The sequence below is a fragment of the Montipora foliosa genome, chromosome 9, assembly GCF_036669935.1.
Source record: "Montipora foliosa isolate CH-2021 chromosome 9, ASM3666993v2, whole genome shotgun sequence".
Taxonomy (NCBI): domain Eukaryota; kingdom Metazoa; phylum Cnidaria; class Anthozoa; order Scleractinia; family Acroporidae; genus Montipora; species Montipora foliosa.
The window spans coordinates 37854832-37879382 of NC_090877.1; the positions used below are offsets into that span (position 1 = coordinate 37854832).

Here is a 24551-nt window from a genome sequence, read left to right on the forward strand (position 1 = left end):
AAAGTGTTGTCAAATGTGGATTGAGTTTGTTGGTTCTCGACTCTGCTCCGAGATGTTTTGCTCCGGGAAATCCGATTTTAATTTCTCCTCTTCTCAAAAACCAACCTTCGATTTGATGGGAGTTGATTTGATCTGTCTCCAATTAGTTCCCGAGCGCTAAATACAGACACTTAAATAAAGTTCATTATCATTATTTGTCTTGTTAACTATGTAACATTTAAGCTCCCATAAGACCGCAAATCGTTTGGCCAGAAAAACGGCAAAAAACGGGGCAGTGTCACGGTATTTTAGCAAAACTTCAAAACACTAAAAGATGTCTTTTCATCAATGAAGACCAAAAAATAATGCTGTAGTCTTGTTGCCAATAATCATTATTATCAATACGCGCGGCCAAATTACAAACTGCCCTCTGTAAAACGCGCGAAAAGTTGCAAGCTTAAACATCAAGTTGTTTTCTTAGTGATATTGTAGAGTGATGAGATCGCTCATTTTTTGTGCACGTTCTCGTCTTTACAATTCTTAGGAATATGCGTAATAAAACAATTATTAGATCCGGTTTGCGGGTGATTGCGAGAATTCTCAAGGTATCCGTTTCAAGTTATCCGCCTCAAACTTCGACTTCGGCAAATAGCATAAACGTCGACCTTGATACTTCTCCGGCGCCACAATTAAGTTAAACGTCATCCAAAAATTGCTAATTGTTAATTTTTTATTTTTCAATTAATGAAATTTTGAATTTTCCTCTGCATTTTTAGATTGTTATGTAGAAGATTACTGAAGCTAACTGTCCAGTTATCAATCCTCGCTCCGTTGATGATTCCTCGATACGCTTTGGTCCACGCCTCAAGAAAGTCTTTTACCAAGTTTCACCCCATTAAGAAAAATATCCATTATCGGCTGTGGAATCCTGTTAGTAATGGACTGATAAAGAGAGATCCCAACGACATGAATTTGGTGCATTCCAGTGGCGGATTTTCTGGCCAAGATTACAATCACAGTGAGTATTTGGAATTGATTCATCCTCGAACTCAATTCGCGCATTTCTAGTTTACCCAATCTTCTATCTACGCTTGATTGAAACGAAAAGGAGCGAGAGAAGCTAAGTTTTCCCCAAAAAATGGACAAAAAAGCGACGTTTGATATTTGAATTAACGGTTCGCTGTCATGCACTCGCTTCACACATAAAGACTCGACCTTCTTAAACTCAAACTACACTGAAACGATCATATTTTGTAAGTAATCTTAATACCAACACAGCATCAAGATCAAGAGCGGGCACTTCGTTCGTTGATAGCCGGGTGCAGCGAGCGTTCAGGCCACAACAAATACAGTGTTTAGAAAGCAATACAAGGCTTAAAAAGGGATAAATCAAGTTGACAGAGATTTGACTCTTGCATAACTTACAAACTCGTAACATTAATACCCTATTGGCTTCTGAAGATTCTTCGCCCTTTCACGTCTACTGGTAACGCGTAACATACATAGTTACATTCTCCTGTGTAACCAGCAGACCATACGAAATGTATTTATTTTATCTTGAACAAAGATGGCGAGAAGAGTGTATGGCGTACTTGTACTCGCTGAGTAAGTCAGGTGCTTTAAGAGGGAGAGGGAGGGTCAGTGAAAGCAATTTCGCTGACGTCTTTCTTCAAGGACAGTGGCATGACCTAACCATAATAGTCATCAATCTTTGTAAAGGCTTTTACGTTTTATTTCTCTTTTAGCCTTTATTCAAGCAAAGCACGCCGGTGCAGGAGTATTTAATTTGGTTTTCAACGGAAAGAACGGTGAACCCGACTTATATATCTCTGCTGTAGCGGAAGGCAGAGAACTCGTCTTGACGGTAAGTTCAGTTTTTGTATTACAGTATCTGACTGAGCTTACTCACCGTTTAAGTGGCTGGTCGGGACCATAAGAAACAATACAATACATACTTAATTGACCGTTCCCGCACATAGGGGCTTTTCAGGGCCAATAAAAAACAGTTAACGAAACGACGGAACAGATCAGCTGTTAAGAATCCCAACTGGCCGGAGGCAAACCAGTTTGCTATTTACAAGTGCAGCTGGGAAGTTGAACCAGGGACTACCATGAACAATTTCAATTAACGAGTGGTCAGAGCGGTTGTTAAACCCGGGATCTTGGGATCTCAAGGCAAGCGCCATAACCACTGGGCCACACTGATTACATTGTGTAGCGAACGACGTTTTACACTTAAATCCAGAATTGCTGCAATAATGAGATGGAAATATCTGAAGGTTCAAGATGAGTAGTTAACTTAACGGGGAATCCAATGAATACTCTATACCGTAATAGGAATCTTTTTTTGTTTTATTATCGTGATCGTTATTTCTCGGGTAACGCAAAGGCTATATTCATAGTGGAACTGTGCTTACCTACCAAGTTAGTTAACAGGAATGTCATTCCAATTATCTGAAGCAAATAAATTCAGATCAAACGCAGCATGGTTATGTAAACTGGATTTAAGGACCATCGAGGAAACGATGCACGACCTGATCCCTGGAACCTTCTGGCTAATAATTATATCATTTCTTTTATTTCAGCCATTGCCGTCTGCTTATGCAGAATTCGAGCCGCTATATTATTGGGCTTACACCTTGTTTAAAAGCAAAGCCAAAAGCACCGCCGACATTGGTATGTACCTTGGCATCAACGACGTTCACAATAGAGTAACACTGGTGCTTGTACATGAAGACGATAACTTCGCTGCGCATTACCCAAATCCTCAGACTCTGTTCATTGTCAATAAAGTGAAACCACCCAAGCTTACATAAATGTTAGCAAGAGAACACAAGGTAAAACAGCGAATCTGCCGCATTTGGTGCCATTCCGATGAAAATTAAATACAATTCTATTGTTACGCTATCCTGTTGTTCGATTGTCATGGATCATGTCAATGGTGCAACGTATGATATATACGTTTTTTTTCCGTGCTAGCGCATAAATTATTCTTGAATTTTGGTAATGTTTTCTTCTTGACCGGAGTATGTGTGCTTTGGTCGAGGCAAGATCTCCGCGTAACTTTGACGCATCTTCTTACAGTCTTTTACCGTGCAGATGTTGTCGCAAGTAAAACGTGTAAAACGTTACAAGAGATAAAAAATAACTTTCGCAGCACGGGTGCAATCTACAAATGAATTTATTGAAACAATTTTCATTGGCAATGGCTTTCCCTCACATACCTTATAGTTTCTTGGTGTGACAAAAGGAACTGTTACAATCGTAAGGGAATCTTTGTTTACATTTTTTGCGTCATTAGCACAAGGCTGTTGCTTTCTAATCAGTCAGGCGAGTAAAAAAGTACAGAATAGAAAAAGTGCATTGTATTATGAGCTTCCTTCTGAAAATTTGAACCTGTTATACCAGATAATCTCTGACCAATGATGCCGGCCTTGAAAATTCGAACTGTTACAAAGGATCCGCGCTTTCGCCGCCCAAGTTTTTGAATACTAATAACTGGCTCGTTGTCAAAGCTAAATAGTTCAAAATTAGATATCCAACTAAGTTTGATAAGTTCTTTTAACTTTTGAAGTATAGTAGCATTTTGTCTTTTGCAAGCGAACTCGTACTTCAAGTAATGAACAGCAAAATGTAACCAATGGTGTAAGTAAAGATTCCCTTATGCATGCCAAAGAAAGTTTTCATTCATAGATAAAGAACTCAAATTAGGCGCTTTAGGAGTTCAGTTCAGTTGTGCTTTATAAAACAAGTTCAAGAACGATTTTTTAATGGTTGTAATAAGTGATACAATTGATATAAAATAAGAAATTAGTCTTCATAAGTAGGATCCCGGAAATAGCTTTTTTCTAAACTTCAAAATGAACATATTATTCAAATTCCATATTTGGTAAAGACAATTGCAACAAGGAGCTTTTTAGAGAAGAGTAAATGCATATCTGCCGACTTATTACGCCGGTAGACAATACAACGTAAATCAAGGAGTATTAATTTAATTTTAACGTTCCAGCATTTGCGATTTTTTTACCAGCAAGCTTACATAATAATATGTCCTATATTATCATAATTATAATAATTAATATATCATAATTATAATAATCGCGGAGCATTTTAACTCCTTTTCCCGAATTTGTGAAGCATGTTTTTAATTTTCTCGATCATCTTTTTCAAAAATCCTTTTTCGTTTTTGGCCTCTTCTTCTTCCGTTTTGTCGTTTAAAGGGTATTTATTCCTCTTCTTCTTCCAGTCGCTGTAATCCACGCTGTTAAAAAAGCGGAATAATTGCAAATTTTATCAATTTAGAATCAAAAATAAATTTTATATGAAAAGCACTTTTTGCAGTCATGATCGGATTCAAGTGGAATTTCTGAAATGGGTTTTCTGACGAACAAATTGGTTAACGCTTTTGTTAAAGGAATCACAATATCATTTGGTAAATCGACAAAGGGAGTGGCCTCCATGGCAGGGAGGGGGGAAGGGAAGGGGAAAAGTTCCCCATGGGAGTCCCCCATATTGAAGAGTGAAGAATAAATTCGGGACTCGCAGCTGTGTGACAACGCCGTAACCAACTACAAGACATAATCTCTTGCCAACTAGTAACATTTACACGTGCAATTTTTGGTGGTGCAGCCCGACGCAATTTTTCTCGCAGCAATTTTGTATCAAATCTCGAACATTTTCCAGATCTTTGAGAAATTACGACAACAAATTACAGTTAAGCAAGTGGCAAACACATGATACTTTTAACTTATCCGCGACGAAAATGATTCATCCATTCGGCTGCAACAAAAATCACACGTTTTCAAATAGTTTGTTAATCTTTTCGTTCATCTGGTCTTGAGGTCAATAATAAGTCATATGTGAGGTTGTTTTTTTTATCCGAGTCGCCATATGGGCGAGAGATGTGACAGAGATGTGACAGAGATTTACGTATACCGTAACGGATATTTTCGAAAACGAAGGATTTTTTTTCTTCGTCTGTCCCTCCCATCCACACGAATGCGGAGTTTTCGGTCAGGAAACACGAAGGCTTTTGAAAACGCTTCCCAGAGTGTAGATATTTTAAAACAGGTGTGGACAGGTGAAAAGAATGTGATGAGATCAGAGGTTCGTGATACCATAGAGAGCGCACGCGTACGCGTGCTCTATAGTTGTTTACGAATCGTTTCCGCGCATTCGTGTGGACGGGCAAATACGATTCGAGAACGCTACGTGTAGACGTAGATTTATTTATATACGGAGAAAAAAAAAACTCCATTTTCGAAAATGTCGGGAGACGTATGGGCGGGGCGTTAGCATTGCGGCGGTCCTCGGCAAGCTGCTGCTTGTCATAGCAGCGACCAAGAGCACATAAAGAGGAGCCCACAACTCCAATACTAGGTCTATGTAACAGCATTTGCACAGATCAAGCTATTTTTAGGCGAGTTATTAAATACGAGTTGGCTTGCACGAGTGTCCATTCTCAATCTCATGGGTACTAATTTCTCATGCAAGACTTGTGATTAGCTGGAAAGGTCTGGTTTCGCGGGAAAACCAATCTAAAAATAACGCGGTCTGTATAAAAGTCGTTCCACGAATACAATGAAGTTTTACTCTCCTTGTCATGGGCTCCTCTCGTTCTAGAAGCAGCTCGATATCTGTAGCTAACAGCCAAGAAATGGCCTAAAATCAAACACGTTTCTTCTATTTTTCGCAAAAAGCAACCTGTCTGATGCAAACTATGAGATGAGAGCGTAATGTTTTGGTGCTGATCGGTGACTTCAGTGACTTTACTCGATGGGCCCAATCATATTACTGCATTTCAAATGACGTCGAAGCGAAATGCCGATCGCTTTCCAGAAAGTTCCATGGAGAGACGACGCTGTTTGCATCCGCGTTCGCCAAGCCAATGAAAATTCGCGCTAGTTTTGGTTTTGTTCGATATGCCAATTAAGGGCTTATTCACGTAGAGGTGGGGGACCCCGGCTGGGTGAGGTACCCCGCCTTGGTGGGGTAACCAATGTCTCCATACAATTTCTCTTTTTTTCTTGATTCTGTTCACATGAGAGGTGGGGTACTTCACCAAGGCGGGTTAGGTGCTTAGGTGGGATGAGTTTTCTCCATGTGAATGTTGAAGGTGGTGTACCTCGCCTGACAGGGGTGATGTTCATTCGGGCATTCATCTTTAGTTTGATCATTTGGAAACCTCCCCCCAGCGACCTGGGGCTTTTAATATGGCATGTCAAGGCTCTCTTTTTTTTACTATGGGAAGGCGGGGTACCTGACCTACCCGGGGTCCCCCAGCTCCATGTGAATAGTCCCTACATGTTTTGCACTTTTGTTTATGTTCTGTTTTCATGTTTATTTTTCAAGTTCAGGTTTAGAGGCGCGCGTAAGACTTGCAATAGTGTAAGGTTAGCTTTTAAAGTGATGTGGGCGTTAACATTGCCTTTGTCGATGCTTGATTTTAAGGGTGCGTTCGATTGACCCAATTTCGGAATAAGAATACGTGGAGTGATGATTGAAAACGGTATGTCTGGCGTTTCGAAGCAACAAGGATAATAAAGACATGTTTGAGATAGCATTTTAGCAGGTGTTTGACAATGTTAATGTGAATCTCCGTAAAAACGATTTCTAACTTCTATTCCGTGTATTCCTATTCCGGAATACGGTCAATCGAACGCACCCTGTAAGAAACCATAGGGGAAATATCAACAACAAAAAAACCCACTTCATAATCTAAACAATAGCTCTGATTGCTGTGTCAGAGCGATTATGCCATCGTGTTCACGGTGTACACTATAGATGAACTACGCAATAAAGGGATAGAACTCCGTCCGAACCGTGTTTCACGGTAAAGGGAGAAAATTAACCGGCTTTGACGTTGTCGTCAAAACGTTAAATTGGGTTATTTCACGTTTAGTTGCTGTGTTGCAGAATTCTCTATTTTCGAATTCCCCATACTACACTTTGTTTGCCCCCCAAATTTTGCATAAACCATTGTTTTCAAGTGCTCTCGGGAATATGCAGTGTCCCCAAGAGCATTTGAAAACAATACTTTATGCAAAATTTGGGGGGAAAACAAAGTGTATTATGGGGAATTCGAAAATAGAGAATACAACAACGGTATATATTTCAAGTTCGTGCCTCACGTGCAGAAGGCCGATTAATTTTCCTCGCGATCAACCAATGGTCTTCTCGTTTTGTGCCGTTACCGTTGCCGGAGCCGCCTTCGTCGTTTCTTAACACAGTTTCCTGATCAATACCTCTTGATGTCCGTAAAAGCGTAATGTAAAGTGGGTAAAAGTGGGGTAAAAAGCAGGGTAAAGACGTTTGTAAAATGCTTGTATTTTCGAATTAAACTGTATAGGAGAACACATCAAGTTGGTAGCTTGTCGTTTTTCAGTCTGCTTGTAAAACGCTTTGGGGAGAGAGTTTTACGCTTTGTGGAATAGGGCGTAACAATCATTTTAATTCGTCCTCTCTAGTTTCAAAATTGTCACGAGTTCTTGGAAACGGGCCCCTGAAAGTTTCAGCAACATGAACGGAACTACCGAGATTATCACAATTACAGTAAAATTCTCACCTTTTCCTGTTCTTTATTTCATAGTCGTCCCCTTGAACAAAATACAAATCATCGTCCTTTTGTTTGTCTTCATCAAAATCCAAGTGACTTTTCAAGTAGTTCATCTCTTCTCTGGCTTCCCTTTCCTCGAGAGCAAGATCGCTTAGATCGTCGAGGTTTTCTTTGATCGCCATTTCCCTATAGGAACTGACCGGAGTACAAAGAGAGGGAAAAGCAAGCATTGCCAGGAGTACTATTTCCGAAAGGATTTTGCGCATCATTTAAAAAGAACAGCACAAGGAAGATGATAAGGCTTGGCACGAGATGAATCTTGGTGGAAACTCAAAGACTGTGTATTTTTTAGTCTTATTGCCTTCGGTTATGAGATAATCTGGGTTTTTTTTTTTTTTTTATTGTTTTGTTTTGTTTTGTTTTTTTTGTGATATGAAAATCACGAATCTCGACGATCATCAATCTATAATAAGTTCTTTTTATCTCCTTCTGGTCCACCTGGCGATATCGTGGTTTTGAGTGCAATCATTTCCAGTTAACATTTATGTCATTCGCACGTTGTTAATTAACGTTAAATTGTCTGCGTAAAAATATATCTAATTTGTGCGCTCAATTAACTTTGGTGATGATTTCATGAAAACTTTGAGTATCGTCCAATTTTTACACTAAGATAGCAGTTATTTGTCCAGCTGTTTTCAAAATAAAAACCAAGCATTTTATCAATATAAATCAACGGATTTCGAAAACCAACATTAAAATTTAAAAAGCATGGCAACGTTTTTCTTGTTCTTCATTCCAGTCTGAACTTATCAGATTAAAAGGTTATGCCCAGAAAACGAAAACTGAGCAAGATGTTGCATTGAATTGATTTGACATGATGTTTGGCAATTGATATTTGCGATCAGTGAGCCAAAATGTTGATCAGTACTAGACGGACAGACATATTATAGTTTCGTCGACGGAGCTTCCCAAACACCTGCTTTCCTTTATGTTCCATTATCGCACAGACGAACATAATTAATGTTTTTAGCGCAAAACTCTCTTATCAGAGGCATGGGAAAATGAAAATGAAGCTGAATATAATTATTAACGACTAGTAATAATAACAGTTTCAAACAGTTCCCAGCCACTCTTACAAAATTGTTTAACTGGGAAAAGAACAGCTGCTTTAAGGTCAATTAACGATGTTGTTTCTTTTACCATTTATTCGCAATTAAAAGCGGCCTTCCTTCTCGCATTTAATGCGATTTTACCGTCACGTTGAACCTTTGTGGAATTTACTGAAAGTTGAGTGGTATCACGAAAACCTCATCAGAATGTTGACGCAATTTTGAACTTTGTACATTGAAGTAAACCAGCTATTATTTTAAAAAGGGGAGGCTGCATGTCGTGGTAATGAACACGACGCGAGATTCTCAAACGACTATCATTTCCAATCCTTTTTAATAAAAGCCTTCAAAGAAATTCTTCAAAAACCTTCCGTTGACAACATCATTCTTCCCGATATAATTTTCTGCTTGTATATCCTGTGCTTCTCTTATACTAAACGCGTTTTTTTGCCATGTTAGGTTTACTATGTATGTCACTGTTATTTCTGGATTTCAGCCACTTAATGATTTATTTATTTATTTATTAAATATTTTAAATATTTTTTTTCTATGTTTAAGAATTTCTTTCCTTTTTCTCTTTCCTTTATTAATTCTGTACGCTTCTTATATTGGTGGCAAGAGAAATTCAAACTTTTGGAGTAAGCTAAATGGAATTTCTTTTATGTTAGATTGTCTGGAGATTCAAAGCAAATAATTAAGTGACAACTATTTTTTTACTAAAGCCCTCGAATCTGATTGGCTATTAGCTTGCTCGAAGCCGGTCCAGCTTTTTGCGATACTGTGACCAGGGTCCGGACCTTTTGCGCAGATGGCGGTGATACAGGTGATATTGACATTGTTGCGAAAGTTTACAAACGAAGGCGACAGTTACTCGTTAATCGTAAGCAACTTCCCGAGATGGCAGATCTGTCGGGTAAATGCGAAATATATACTCTGAATTTGAAGAAAATAGATCCAGACGAGAGTGCGCACTGTGAGAGTGGATTTTACCAAGAGAAAATGAGGGGACAGAGAGTGAGGCTCCCGGTCCAGCCCTTGGGATATGTCATGTCCACGAAAGTTATTTTTAGACGAGTGGAAGTCTTCCGAGACGTCCGCATGCAGGCCAACCTCGGTCCGATGTTTGAAAGAAAATAAATATTCATCAGCCTTCCACGTGCGCCGTCATTTTCTCTTTTCACTAAGAACCTGAGAGCGAGGCAAGACTGCATGCGGACGTCTCGGAAGACAGACTTCCGCTAGAACAAAGACTTCCGCTCGTCTAAAAATAACTTTCGTGGACATAACATATCCCGGCCAACGCCCTGAGCCTCCGTCTCTGTCCCCTCATTTTCTCTTGATTTTACTTATCCAGAGGAAGAAACCTCCCATGAAACGACGGCTTTAATTCAAACGACAGCGTTCAAACAAACAGAAAAACATAAACAATAAACATTATTCACAGGTCATTGTCGGTCCTTATGGGAAAAACCATTTCTCTCGTTTATTTATTTATTGATTGGTTTGGTTTTTTATTTAGTTATTATTTTTGTCAATGTGCTTTCAAGACTTTAACTGATCCGTTTGGGGTCTACTACTTTCTCTGCAGACACTCCTGATCAATCTAAATGCAAGTGCGCCATTGCTCTCCAACGCACACACCTTCAAACATTATGCACCATTTCACTTCGATTATTATTTTTAACGTTTTCATTCTTTTGAAAGCATTGCGGACGTCTGGATACACTCTTTACATGAAACAACTAGTACCCCGCCAAGAATGAATTTCTTATAGCGAAGGTGGGGTCCTCAGCACAATCACAAATGAGTCTTTTTTTAGAATGCCCATTCCCGCGAAAATTATCTAGGCGGCTGTCATCTCCCTGAAAAAAACAACACAGCAGAAACATTCTCGCGTGACATGACTTCTCCTGATTGGTTAAAGTGGCGGCCCTTTGTTTGTTTTCGCGCGTAAAGTGCACCATTATTTGTGACTGTGCTGGGGAAATACCGCAAATTGCTAATGCATTATTCACTCGAAATTCACTCTAATTCATTCTTGACCCCGCATTAACGTGGAGGAGATTCCTTGCCCATGACTAAAAAGAAACACCTTTTTTAATTTACCACGGACACGATTCAAATTTCCGCATAAAGAACTTAATGGGAAATTTAAGCAACTACAATGTCAATGGCAACGAAAAACTGCTTAATTACATTTGTCAAATTTTGTCGAGTCATCCTTCCAGGACGTACGAAAGATCGGGAGAAGGAGGATGATTGCAGCCTTACTTGAATTACGTTCTAAACCGGCGTAGCTAATTTCACATCTGAGTACGCATGCTTAACGAAACAAAGAGTCACACCCGAAGTGTACCTCAAGGTTAGGAATTGGTAGGGAAACAAGATCAACTGTTCACACAACTTCAAGCTGCAATCACGTTTACCGGGGCATTTACCGCTAAAGGAAATAACACTTCCTCCAATATTATTTCTTCGCAGCCGTTGAATAATAAAAGTTCTTCTCATTTAACAGTTTGTTGGTGATTCCAGTTCCCTGCGAAAAGCAGAAGATTAAATTAAAATTCAGGAAAACAAACAGAACCAAAACATGTTCATCTAAGTATCATGCAAGTAACGAGGAAATGATGCAATTTGAGATAGATGTGACTAATTTTATCTCTGCGGTATCGGATTGGACCAATAATGGTACGAAATTTAGGCGAGTTGTGTACATTGCACGAGCATGGTGCTTTTGTCAGAACACACTTGTGCTTAAGCAGCTGTCTTGCGTCGCAAATATAAATCTCTTTAAATCACCGACGACCGGTGGCTTAGTTGTAATTTCGTGCGGGAGATTGCGAGATAAAAACCCCGCTCGCACCAACATTCAGGGTCTTCAAGATAACTGAGAAGAATATGCTGCCTTTGTAACTTCATCTGCACTTAGCCGCACACCGGTGGTTGGTTGAGCACCGGGCTGCCATGCGGGAGGCAACACTCCACGTCTTTAAACAACTGAGGAGAAAGTGCTGCCTTTGTAACGACATTTGCAAATGGTTAGGCTCTCTAGTCCTCTCTGATAAGGCAATAAACCGTAGGCCCCGTTTCACAACCCTTTACTGTTCACATAACCCTAGGTGTGTTGGACGTAAAAGAACCCACACACTATTCGTAAAGAGTAGGGCATGGAGTTCCCGGTGTTATGGTCTGTTCTCTGTGCATGGTATATCATAGTTGACAGGGTAAACGCTCGGATTTATTAGCTACACGAAGCTGTACTCTAAAATCCGAGTGTAAAAAAAATTATTATGAACTTATTGACTGAGTGGGAGGGACGGACGGGAAAATATTTGGCCCGAGGTCATGGTGCACGGACCGAACGCAGCGACGAAACCAATTCAACAAAAGCAAAAGGCGGGAATCGTGACGTCATTGAACGATACGACACTAATAAAGGTGACATACGGAAAATACGCCACTCAGGTCCCGGATAAAGTGGCGTATGGAATCTACGAGTGATTTAGTTCCCAGTAAAACACTCTCCTCCATATAATAAGATATGATATGATCGTTAGACCTGCACGTCTTCTCAGATAAGGACTATTTTAAACTGTACTTCCCTTCTTACAGCTCTTCCTGTCAATACTTTGGGATATTAAAGAACCCACAGACTGTTCGTAAAGATTAGGGGGTGAAATCTCCGGTGTTGGTGGTATATTGTTGTAAACTGCCATGAGACTGTATGTGATGCGTGCGGTATATAAATGCATTAGTATAATAACCGTTACCATACAAAGCACTTCAGTAAAACATTACCTAACTCCATTTCCAAATCTTGACGACGATTTTGTGAATTACTACTATCTGTGGTGGCCATTCGAGTTTGTCGTTGCTCTCTTTCTAGTTGAATCTGATTTTGTTTCAGACAGGGTATATTGAATAGCTTTTTGAGGTGATTTCTGAAGCGCTCGTTACAGAATGCGTACACGAATGGGTTGACGCAAGAGTTGAAAGTAACAATAACGATGCCAATGATGTAGGTGACGTTGCCATACTCTTGATCTTCGTAGTAGTAGTTGAGTTTGTAGATGATTAACACTGGAAACCATGTGATTGCATACACTGCGCTCACCTGTTGATAATAATGTAATGATTATGATTGTTTTGATTGGCTTTTAACGACATGAAAGGGAATCTGCCACAGCATTGCAGCTCATTTTGTGTAGTTTTATTAACGACTCAGTCGCTCCTACTCGCCATGCAACTGTACGTTAATACAAAATAGTAACAGAACGATTTTCATATGGTCTTGAAACATAAACGTCAAAACAGAACGTAAACGCGAGGCATTTTCAATGGCTAGTCTTTGAGACAAAGGCATTTGAAGTCTAGTTTCCAGACCCCTTTCCAAGAGCTCGATCACTATATTTAGCATTTTCCCTGAATTGCATTTATTTGTTGGTTAAATTTACATTTTACATCAATTGCGGTGACTAACACTTCAAAAGAGACATCCTATTGCTTTAATTTCACAGATTTCAAAATCTTGATCTTTTTCCTCGGAAAACTGTAGTAAGCCACCTTAACTGGGGTGGCCCTTAACTACCAAACTGTCGCTATGGACCCCTTCAAATAATCATTTCTTGAGTCCCTTTAACTCTACAGTTACCATTATTTGCCAAATGTGTTCTATTTAACATTTGTTAGTCTGGTTCGACTTACAACCATATTTGGTAAATCACATAACCAAAACAGAAAATGTCTAATAACTTGGCGGGTTAACTATATTTTTCACAATTTTTTAACTCAACAGTACGAGAACAGTCTAACCTAAAATATGTACCACGAATTTTTAAAAAAAGCTATTTCTCAAAAAGATTATGACGTTATGAGGCCCTCCTTTAATACAGTTTTCAAAAAATGGTTCCATTTTCTAACCAAATAGAAATTCTATGCTACAGTTTACGAAAAATTATAAAACGGTTACCATCCGGTGAAAAAACCGCCTCTTCCTTTCGTTTCCTGTGAGAGTTTGCACATTTTTTCACTGAAAAGCACGGTAGAGGATTGAGGCTAGTTGCGCATGCGTATTCCGATTGAAGTGATCCAGAACCATCCATGCAACTTTTTTGCAGGGCTCTTTGATTAAAAAGCTTCCTTAGCAACCATTGCCTTTCTGTAGATAATTGCTACCCCCCTTAAGGTCGAGCAAAAATGATTAAAGTTTCAAACAACAGAGAGAAACTTTGAAAAACTGTTAGGCTAAACAGTTCAAAAATCCCAATGGAAATTCATTCGGGATCTCATGGCCTCCAGATTCATTTAAATTTTCATTTTTGCTCATCCTTGCCTCCTTTTGTAATGTATTTGCTCTTTACTTAAATCTTCCTTCCACATTTTACGTAGTCATTTTTGCGTTCCGCTTGAATTGGTTGCTAGTTCCAGTCGCTTAATTTGGCAAATTTTCGTGACATATTCCTTAATTAATTCCTCAATTTGTCCGCGTAACCACGCGAATTTGGCAAGACTGTAGTACTACCTTGCTTTTCAACGGTCAGCAGATAAGAATTACTAAATCCTAGTTTGTTAGAGCAATAATTTGGCAAATGATTGACACGCTAGTAACGAAATTCTCGCACCTCATTTCCAAGCTAATTTTTTTTTCCTTCTTTGAGAAAAGATCCTGGGAACTTACGCTCTCGAACATTTTTGTAACTTCATATCCCATTGGGGAATTTCATTGTTTTCGTTCGTCTTAATTGACTCCAGTGATTATTTATTTTGACATGTTGTTAGTTCCACGTAAGGCTGAAAATAGATTTTGCTGTCGTAATAGATACATACCATGATCACCATTTTGGTCACGCGCTTGCGTGACTTTAGGACGGCTGCTTGCGTGACTCGTGGACCATTCTGAGGTTTAATCCAAAGTCGACGAATGACTCTTACGTAGAGCGCACACATCACAGCAATTGGAATGACACCGAACACAACAAACCAGGCGGTGCTGTAAACCTGGGGCATCCACTTCTCAGGCCAGTACTCCGTGCAGAAAGCAATTTCTTCGTTGTAGTGGACGATAAAAAAGAGAGGAAGGTTAAATATAATAGCAAACACCCAGCAGGCTACGGCGACGAATTTCACCTTTTTGATGGTGAGCTTCCCCCGAGAGCCATAAGGATGCACCACGGCGAAGTAGCGCTCCACAGAAATGGCCACGAGAGAGAACACAGACGCAGAGCCGCCCAGCCAGCTGAAATTCCCTCCGGTGAAGAGCTTGCAGATGATGGACCCCGCAAGACCAAGTGGGTGATCAAACGTGTGAATGAAAATGAAACGGGGAGCAATAAACATTGTCACCATGATGTCAGCCAAGGCAAGATTAAGGATGAGATAATTCATGGGTGTTCTCATGGAACGGTTTGTTATGATGACGAGACAACAGAGCGTATTGCCTACTACGCCAACCAATACTAAAAAGGTGAATACTGTTGTTATGGAGACTTGGGCAGCTAAGGATGTCGTGTAAATCGTCATGGTGTGCTCGAGTGACGAAATACCTAGAGATGAAAAACATTTAAGAAGTCTTCATGCAATCTCAAAATCAGGACGTGCAAAATTTAAATGTACACTAAGAATTTTAATTTTCGTTTTTGCACCTGCAAGCCAATCAAATCGCGAGTATTGCTAAGTTGTGATCGCATGAGGAAAAGAAATTTTGCTTTCTTAGTCTGGCCTCAAACAAACCCTCCTTCAAATTCATTTTCTTCAATAGTACCTATAAAGATTCTTCGCTGTGTTAACAGTGTCGATTGGCGATAGCAAGGGAAAAAAGTGCAAATTTTACCTAAAGCAACGCACATCTGGGAAGGAACGGAATTGACGTGAAAAAACTGTTGAAGACCGCTGTTTTAAGTTTAGAGTTCGTTCTAAATGGAGAGATTTAGCACGACAAACATCAAGGTTGAAATATGCAGAAGTCAGTTTGCATTGCCTCTTTGCCAATATCAAAGAAAATTGTTTTTTTCCTACTGGCTACATATATTGAGCAAATTTTAAACTGGGGAGAGAGCTTTCATCGTCTTATGACAAACAGAAGCACACTCATCAGGGGCCCGTTTGCCGAAAGACGAATAAAACGTCTTCGTTTAACAATAAGACAGGAATCATGGCACCCAAAATTGACCAGGAAAAATTCGTTGCCGCGGCTTTCAAGAAACGCACTGTAAGAAAAACAATGATAAAGAAAACAAAACAAACTATCGGCTTTGTAAAAAGGCTTTGTACAAAAGAAATGTACATTACGCTTTTCACGTCAATTGCGCTGATATTCACGTCAATGGCCATTACATATAATTGATCGAACCATACGAACCTCTGACGGCCTAATGAAGTTTTCGAGAAGGCAAACTAGCAGGTTTCAAATACGTTATCAGGATTTTTTTTCTGTGAATTTGTTTATCCTGTACTAAGGAGAGTTCATCGTTTCAGTTAATAGAGAGATTGAGCCGTATTGATGTAAACTGTGCAGGAAACTGACACAAAAGCATGAAAATGTTCTTAGTCTATCCAATCGATTCTTTAAGGAAATGATCGATTTCTGGGGCTAACAGGGAGGAAAGTAACTAAACTAAAATAAAATAAAAACGCTTTTTTCATATTTTGACAAAACGCAAATTTTCAGTCCGGCGTGTACTCAGATCTCATGAATCAGATCTCATGATCTTTAAGTCCAGAATTTAAATGTATTTTTTATTTTATTTTATTTTATTTTATTTTATTTTATTTTATTTTATTTTATTTTATTTTATTTTATTTTATTTTATTTTATTTTATTTTATTTTATTTTATTTTATTTTATTTTATTTTATTTTATTTTATTTTATTTTATTTTAATTTTCAATTTTTCATCAATAAACTGAGAAGGTAGAGAACTTTAACAACCGTCAGGAGAACATTCACTGTGAAAAACTGAAACTTGGGCACTTCAGCAACGGAACCGTATTTAATTCAAAGTAATCGATGTTACTGAAAGCAGGTAGAAGGATAACATGCTTCAAAGCTTGACAGTAAAAGACGATTGTATTAGTTCTGGGGCTAGCGCTTCCACACCATCCTTAAAAGTTTCTAGACTGAAGAGATAGCTAATGACGTCAGGGGTTGATGAGGTTGAAGGAAATTTTCGTATATTCAAGACGTAAACTTCGTAATTGTGCAATAAATTATTAAAGGTAACCAGCCCTTGATTTCAGAATCAGTTGATGTTGACAGTAATGCCATCAGTGGATACCATTGTATTGTTTCTAATTAAGACGACTTGACAACCAAAGCGGTAATGAACTTTTTATTTTAATATTTTACCAATATCGCTTCTAAGGCCGTATAATTTTCGATTTTACAGGCATTGAAATGTAATGTGAGCGAAATAAAATAGTTGTTTAGGATGAATATATCTTTATACGAAATGTTATCAGCGCCGTGATGAGCTGACTTTTGTGCATTTAGATGTTACTCATGATTTTTTTTTTTTTTTTTTTTTTTTACCATTTAGCTGTTTTCTCTTGTGAACAATTGACGGAAGCATTAAAGGAAGCCTCTTAGAGCTCAAAGTCCAAAAGCCAGAAAATACGTGTGTGATCTTTACGTAAGGCAGAAAAAGCGAGTCATAAGAGAAAGTAGAAAATCCACAAAATCACCTTTGAAACATAAAGTTAGCATTAAAAAATGAAATAGAAAAGAAATCAGAAAAATAGTAGTTAAGTTTCCGTCGTGATTGTTAGTGGATTCTTCACTATTGCATTCTGAAATCAGTCGCTGTCTTTCCAAAGATCGGAAGAAATGGCAAGACATTTACAATTCAAACAAATCCTACAAGTAAATCCTCAAAGATAGTTGCCTCAGTCATGGCAGTCGGAAAATCATAGGCATTCACTGAATCAAGTTACAATAAAAGAGAGAGTTTTTCGGCTTTGATAATAAAGATCAATGTGATCTTTGTGAGAAAAAAGCACCTGTGTAAGGTTGGGCCAATTGACAACAATGATTGTTTCAAGGTTAATTCGCCTTTAGCTGCCAAATGGAAAAAGGAAGCGAACAAGAAAAGCAATTTTTAAGGGCTTTCATGGGTCAGTTCTGGAAATTCTTCGATAAAGTCTTCCTTGCATATTAAAACATTGCTGTTTGACAATTACAAGAGTAAAAAAGAAACCTTTTGACAACCCACCCCTACTTCAATTTTTTTCCAAACAGTCTGTATTCAAAACCACATTAAAGGCAAAAACGCTAAAAGCTGAAATTTCATTCAGTTCACTCAAAAGTTGTTAGATAAATTTCAACTCATTCATTGCTCTGTGCAATTCACCTTTATCGTGTGACGACAAGAAACCATGAATCTTAACTTTCTCACATAAGTGTATTCGCAGTATAAAAAAAATGGTAATCGAAAGAAATATTATTGTTTTCAAGGTGGAAAAAATGGAGTAACTAAGAAGTAGAAAAATGGCATTTTATCGCCCAAAACCGATGGTAGCTCCAGATAACAATATATAAGAAGTGTCAAAAGAGGAAATTTGTTCACGTTACAGCATTACACGGAAAAGTTAAGGCGACTTTGGGCAGTTTAGAAAATCAGTGTTCCAGATCACAATCGACGACCATTCGACCGACATCACAAAAAGCAAAAACAAAAATTGTGCGGAAAAGCTCAGAGATTTCCAGTTTCCTATGTAAACGTTACCTTGTATTTTGTGCAGGGCTCTTTCAGGGATCCTTGGAACACTGCTATCGCTGAAAAATTAACTAAAAGCAAATATAATGGAGTCAAATGCGTGTTTTAAATGTCTTTTTTTTAAGTACGACGATAACAATAATTTTTACCAGTCTTGTTGAGCTCGCCGTATAATGTCCGTAAGTAAAATTGCTAAACGATGATTTTCTTCAAAACCTTGCAATAAACATACAAACACATTATATCGTCTATATGTATCAACCAAAGAAAACTTACCTTGGCACACGTTGAATATTTTTCAGCGCCTTAGGATAGATCCCATGTTAGTGACTGACGAAAAAAAAAAAGATTTATCTTGTTTGACCTCAAGGAAAGAAAATCAGTTTCAGTTCTTGTAAAATAAAGCAATATCTGTTAGCGATATACTGATAGGAGTGGTGATACCGAGTCCACCTTTAACCTTTACTTACTTTTGTTCTCTTCTGGCAAGTCAGCCAGTTTCTCTCTTTATTTGATGAGTCATATATTCCATTATAGTGTTATTTTTTGCGTTTGACAGACGACACGAGCTCAATATTGTCCCTACATTTAAGTAGGTAAGTAAATTATTAATTAAGCTCTAAATGATAATTGAACTCTGAGAGTCTATGCATAAATTTAATTTTGATTTATTATAAAAGAACAGGCGAATGCGGACTCGGTCAAAACTGACGGCGGAGGGATTGGTTTCTCACTATGCAATAAATTCAAATAAAGCCCTTTTCCTATCCCAAACTAAGATGATCCCGGGTGTGTTGATGGTTGGTAGAAAATGTGAAGTGCGATGCCACTAAAACCCCACTAAAAATGATAATTACGTTTATTTCAGTAAAATTTTAAATCCGATTTAATTATGATCACCGCGATTTTCGGTGAGTTTTTGAAAGACAATGACGAAATTAAAAAGTCGGTAGCTAGCTTAACAAGCAAGCAAGGCCCGCCAGAGCGACCAATAAAACTTTAACATATTCACAGAGAATTTGCCATGTGAATGTGCTCTGTGCGCGTTATAATAATGAGCAGTAAAAAGAATTATTTCGAATCAACTTGACATTACATAGTTGAAAAACCCCAACCGGTACAGCCTGGAGGCCGTGTATACTAACAAAAGAACTTCCTTTTATTCAAAACTTGCAATTGGTTAATCAACGTAGCGGTTTCCTGAAAAACATCCCGCCAACCAAATTAAAGGCAGTGCTTGATGTTTCACGGCGGTAAGATACAAGTTATTTCGCTAACCACTGGCTAGCAGTGCAGGTGGATTTTAGCGGACGTGCGCTCAGTATATTGCCAAATGCCTTTCTGTCATCTTGAATTCTTTAAGCAACGAACCGTTGGGAAAAGAGACAAATTGAAGTCGAAGGGGTAGGGGATAAGCGAGTGTGGCTGTAAAATCCAATATTGGGGCTCCTTAACTTGCTTTACCAAAGGACAGCAGGCTTGGTGACTGATGAACAGTTGATTAACAGTGGGAAGCCAATGCTGGAGTTGAATATGAGGCAACCGGAACTCAAATACAGTCATATTGGTCTGAGTGAGAGAAATCGAAGCCGCAGCGGCCGCATCCTTCAAAGCTGCACCACACTCGTCATCAGGTTGAGGTTGCTCGGCCTCTGAGACCATATCCCTCTTTCTATTCCAGTGACATCAGTGGCGGTAATTCTTCTTGGGCCGGTTCCTGAAGGGTGTAATAACTCCATATTCCAGGGATTAATGTGCCTTATTCCAGGAATATCTTTATTCCCGGAATAAATTCTGTTCTGTCAGAATAAAAGATTTATCCCTGGAATAACTGTTATACTTGGTATAATTTATTCCTTCTTCCAGGAACCGGACCCTGGTATACAACCCGTGTCTTCGTTTTGAAGCATGTGTAGGTTTCCATACAAGAACATTCATTACCAGTTCATCTCTACTTCTCTAGCTGAGTGGGCAGCAAATCTTTGCCTCCGGTCTCATGTAATATGACACTTTTTGGAGGGATACTTCCCTCGTGGAACCACACTGCCTCCAACTTAATACGATAAAATGCAAAGTCGTATCCATTTTGAAATATACATTTTAAAGTTCGAGATATCAATATAGGGAGAATTATGGATGTTGGGAAGGTGCTAAAGCTCATTGTAAGAACGAAGGTAGTAAAGCGTATGAATGAACAGAGGATGTGAGGGCAGGGCTGGCGTAGTGGTGACATCACTTCGATTCCTAGACTCGGCGTCATATGTGGGTTGAGTTTGTTGGTTCTCTACTCTGCTCCGACAGGTTTTTCTCCGGGTACTCCGGTTTTCCCCGGCCCTCTTCATAAAAACTAAGTTTTGATTAGATTTAAGTTAGAGCGGTTATCAATTGAGTGTTTGGTTTTGCATTACTTCACTCAATGATTGGTTCAAAGTTCTTGCGCCAGTTTTTCAACCAATCAGAAGTGAAACCAAAATCAACGGGCGTGCACATTTTCCCGCTCTTTGTGTCAGCTACGTGTAATTACTTCGAGATTTGATTGGTTTACTGGATTGTCTCCGTCCTTTTTGATTGGCCAAAGTAATTACTTTGAAACTCGCTCTAAATTGATTTGATTTCTATGTATAGTGTACCCAATTAGCACGCCAGCGCTAGAAGACTTGATGCGCAAATAAAGCCGTTATTATTAGTAGTGTTTACCAACACATTATTTGCAACGATTTGTCCAAAGACATTCCACTCTGGACACACAGCGCATTGGGTTAAATACGAGCTAGTGGCATGGAAATTGATAGATATCACAAATACATGCACAGTCAAAAAACACCAGTACATGTTTGGCTTCTGGCTCGTAAGCAGACTTTACTTGCTTTTACATGTTTCAAAAGTGGATTTGTTGTATGCACTAATTCTCCAATTCTGGGAGGCTCTCCGGATAGAAAGGTAAAAGACCCCAATTGTGAGAATCCCTTTGGACTACTTGAAGTAATGTGTCCGGAAACAAAGTTTCAAGTGAGTCCCTAGATGCCTGCTCAGACCCTACGTTTTTTTGTGAGTGAGTTGGGAACATGTGTATATAAGCTGAAAAGAAACCATGCTTACTATGCCCAAGTTCAGGGCCAAATGGGCTGTACTGGCGCACAATGGTGCAATTTTGTTATTTGCACTAAAAAAGGAATGTCAATTGAAAGAATTGCCTTCGACAGAGGTTACTGGGTTGAGCTTCAGGCGAAGCTTTAGCAATATTATTTCACAAATTTCATTAAGTATGCTGCAGCCGAATTTGCACCATCATGTACAGAAGCTGTCAGTGGTGGTTTGTCATTCTACAACAGCGTCATAATCAAACATTTAGGGCATAAGATCTCACGGTGATTTGATAAATATCCTAAGGGGTAAAATCTAATAGATTTGAAGCTCACAAAGACAGTGTAAAATTGCAAGTCTGTATAAGAATCACAAACCACTCGTTAGTATTCATTTTTACAGGGCTGGTCAAAAGGCATACTGGAGTGGGTCATTACTTCTTGATCCTTCAAAAAGGGGTGGGTTGTGTAATTTTTTAATATACATAATGGGTCATCTTCTTTTCCCATGTAGTTGGGGAGGTCATCTAATTTCTGACCTGCATTTTGGGGTCAGTCAGTTTGTTTTTGACAACCTTGGACTGCTTCGCAAGTGTTCCCTCGTCACTGAACGAATAGCTCCTATGAGATAGATTCGCATTCTAGCCCTGGCCAAGCGCTAAAATTTCCTATTCGCTTATAATCAGTCTGTCCTTCGTGTCTCGAAACAAATAACTAAAAAAGTGCGTTGGAAATGGCTCCGTTCGAGCTTTTATTGTCAGATCCTCGACTCAGTTTGATAACGAAAGTTGTTCCTAGTCCTGTTTGAACTCCCAGAGAATACAAGAACTGAAATCAGAAAACTTATTGTGGCCATAAATCCTTAAATCCTTTAAATATTCGGCAAATTGTATTTTATCCTTCTTTATTCCCAAAAAAAAACCACATTCCACCCCTTCGTACATCCATACTATAATCTCCTTACCAGTGCTAAACTCTAGCAATAAAAATTCGAAACAAGCTTTATTATTTGATAATGACTGCCTCTCAGGACGGCGGGGACTCAACGAATGTGATGAAAAGCGGTTAAGACTAGAAACCAATCAGATACACAAACTTACTAAGTATAAAGTGAACTAATCGCAAAACTGAAACTCCACGAAAAACGACACTTACATTTATTAGGAACTGGTAAAATGAATTGGCTGCTCTGAGCGAAGAAAGTTACGAAACACGCGCGGACTGCACGAAGCGGAACTTCTAGTATAGATCTGCTCTCAAAGCAAAAACGACTGAGAAAACAAGGACTGGAAATGACTAAATTAAGCCCTAAATACCGATAAAGAGAACGAATAAACTAGTTACTAAATTCCAGACTAACACATTCCGTGCGCTAAAAAACTAACAACTACATTCCTAGGGGGGGAAATACAACGGCGCTAACGAATAGGCGTTTGGATCTAACACATATATAGTCTCCTTCGCAGCCGCTCGGGCCGGAGTCACGCAACGCTCCCCTTCCCCACGCGGCTGCTTCAAACCGACATACATTCCTTTCTCTTTGTTTTGCGCTTTTGTTTGCTCGGATCAATGAACCTCGTTTATTTGTCATTGTATACGCTGCACCAATCACAGGAGAGGTTGTGTTTTCTTTCGCGGGAAAACCCTTGCGGCATGCAACGTGTGGAAGGGGAGCGTTGCGTGACTCCGGCCCGAGCGGAGCACATATATTAATCTAACTGGAAGTTCCCCCACCCCTCCCTTCCCCACTCACATACTGGATTCAAAGCGCAATATTTCGGAATATGTCATATTCTTTTTCTCCTCAAAGCGCATCACGCAAGTCAACAAAACGCATTGAGGTTGTTTACAGAACATATCATCTTTCTAAAAGAAAACGCGCGTATCGCACGCGATAAATCACAGGAGAAATATTACATTGTTTCAATCAAGTCTGTGTTTTGCCTTTCATAATAACAAGCAATCGTACATTCATTCTTAGGATTTAGAGACATTTTCAAAAATCGACCTGTTTACAAAATAAGGGCCATTTTATGAATGAGGTCAGGTATCACAAGTAATATTAGAGTTACCCCTGTAGGGGGGTCAAAGATAGCACGCGAGGTTAAAGATTGCCCCGGCCCTAATTAGATGCAAGCTTATTTCAATAACCGGCACGAGGTGTCCCATTGCTCCTCTTCTCAACTTCAACGTCACTCGTGTCCCAGAATACAGGCAATTAAAGTCACAAACTTTCCCCTAAATAATACTCCTCAAGGGTGAAGCATAAACAGTTGCATATACCCTAGGCCGAAAATAACGATATAACCTTTACCATTACCTCATGGTCTGAAATAGGTAGCAAAGGTTTAGAATTGAAGGGACACTCCGTGTTGGGTGTCAGAATTGAGTGTGCACGTAATTTGGTGAATTTCTGATCATACGTGCTGGCACTAGGGTTACCTTCCTTATTCAAGTGCGCAGCGCACAATTACAATTAAAGACCCTATCCGAGTCGTTGAAGTTAACTGGAACGAGGTTACGATAAGGATTCAGACGTGAGAAAGATCATCTGCTACCGTGAAAGTTTTCCCTAGTCGTGGCATGTATAGCCGAGGAATCTTTGTTTACATTTTTGCTTCCTTAGCACAAGGTTATCGTTTTCTAATCAGTCAGCCAAGAATAAATTACAGAATATTGAAAGTGCATTGCAAATGAGCTACTGTACTGTATATCTGAAACTTCAACCCGACATACCAGATGATCTCAAAGAAATGATTTTTTCCATGCTCATTTTATTGCAACCGCAAGATTACGAATATCACCTATTTTAGTTATTACTGATTTGGTACAAACTTATAAGTGATAAACAAAGCCCGTGGATCAGGATATGCTGTGTTGTTCATTGAAACCATAATTGTCTCGCCATTGTCACCGCAACCAAGGAACAGAGTGTCCTATTCTACGTTTTTCAGAAATGTGTAGCTCCAGTAATAGTTGGGCATAAATCGCATTGAAACTTGTAGTTGAGACTTGCTTTTAACTCCTAACAGTAGAAAGTAAAATAAAAGTCAGTGAGGGATCGTTTGATTCTTCGTATAGTATCTAGGAATATTAAAATAGGGCAGGATGAAAGA

At 39.0% G+C, this 24551-nt stretch overlaps 1 protein-coding gene and 1 long non-coding RNA gene across 2 annotated transcripts; both read right to left on the reverse strand.

Annotated features, from left to right (window-relative positions):
* Positions 1-2308: 2308 nt before the first annotated feature.
* Positions 2309-7915, reverse strand: LOC137969713 (uncharacterized). The gene is made up of 2 exons (XR_011116719.1): positions 7544-7915; positions 2309-4240 (listed from the first exon to the last, which is right to left on the reverse strand). It is a non-coding gene; the product is annotated as an uncharacterized lncRNA (long non-coding RNA).
* Positions 7916-11147: 3232 nt separating this feature from the next.
* Positions 11148-18804, reverse strand: LOC137971805 (neuropeptide FF receptor 1-like). The gene is made up of 5 exons (XM_068818567.1): positions 18629-18804; positions 18362-18423; positions 14470-15185; positions 12442-12757; positions 11148-11179 (listed from the first exon to the last, which is right to left on the reverse strand). The coding sequence occupies exons 3-5, from the start codon at positions 15160-15162 to the stop codon at positions 11148-11150; spliced, it is 1041 nt and encodes a 346-aa protein (XP_068674668.1). The 5' UTR covers positions 15163-15185; positions 18362-18423; positions 18629-18804.
* Between the last annotated feature and the right edge of the window lie 5747 nt (positions 18805-24551).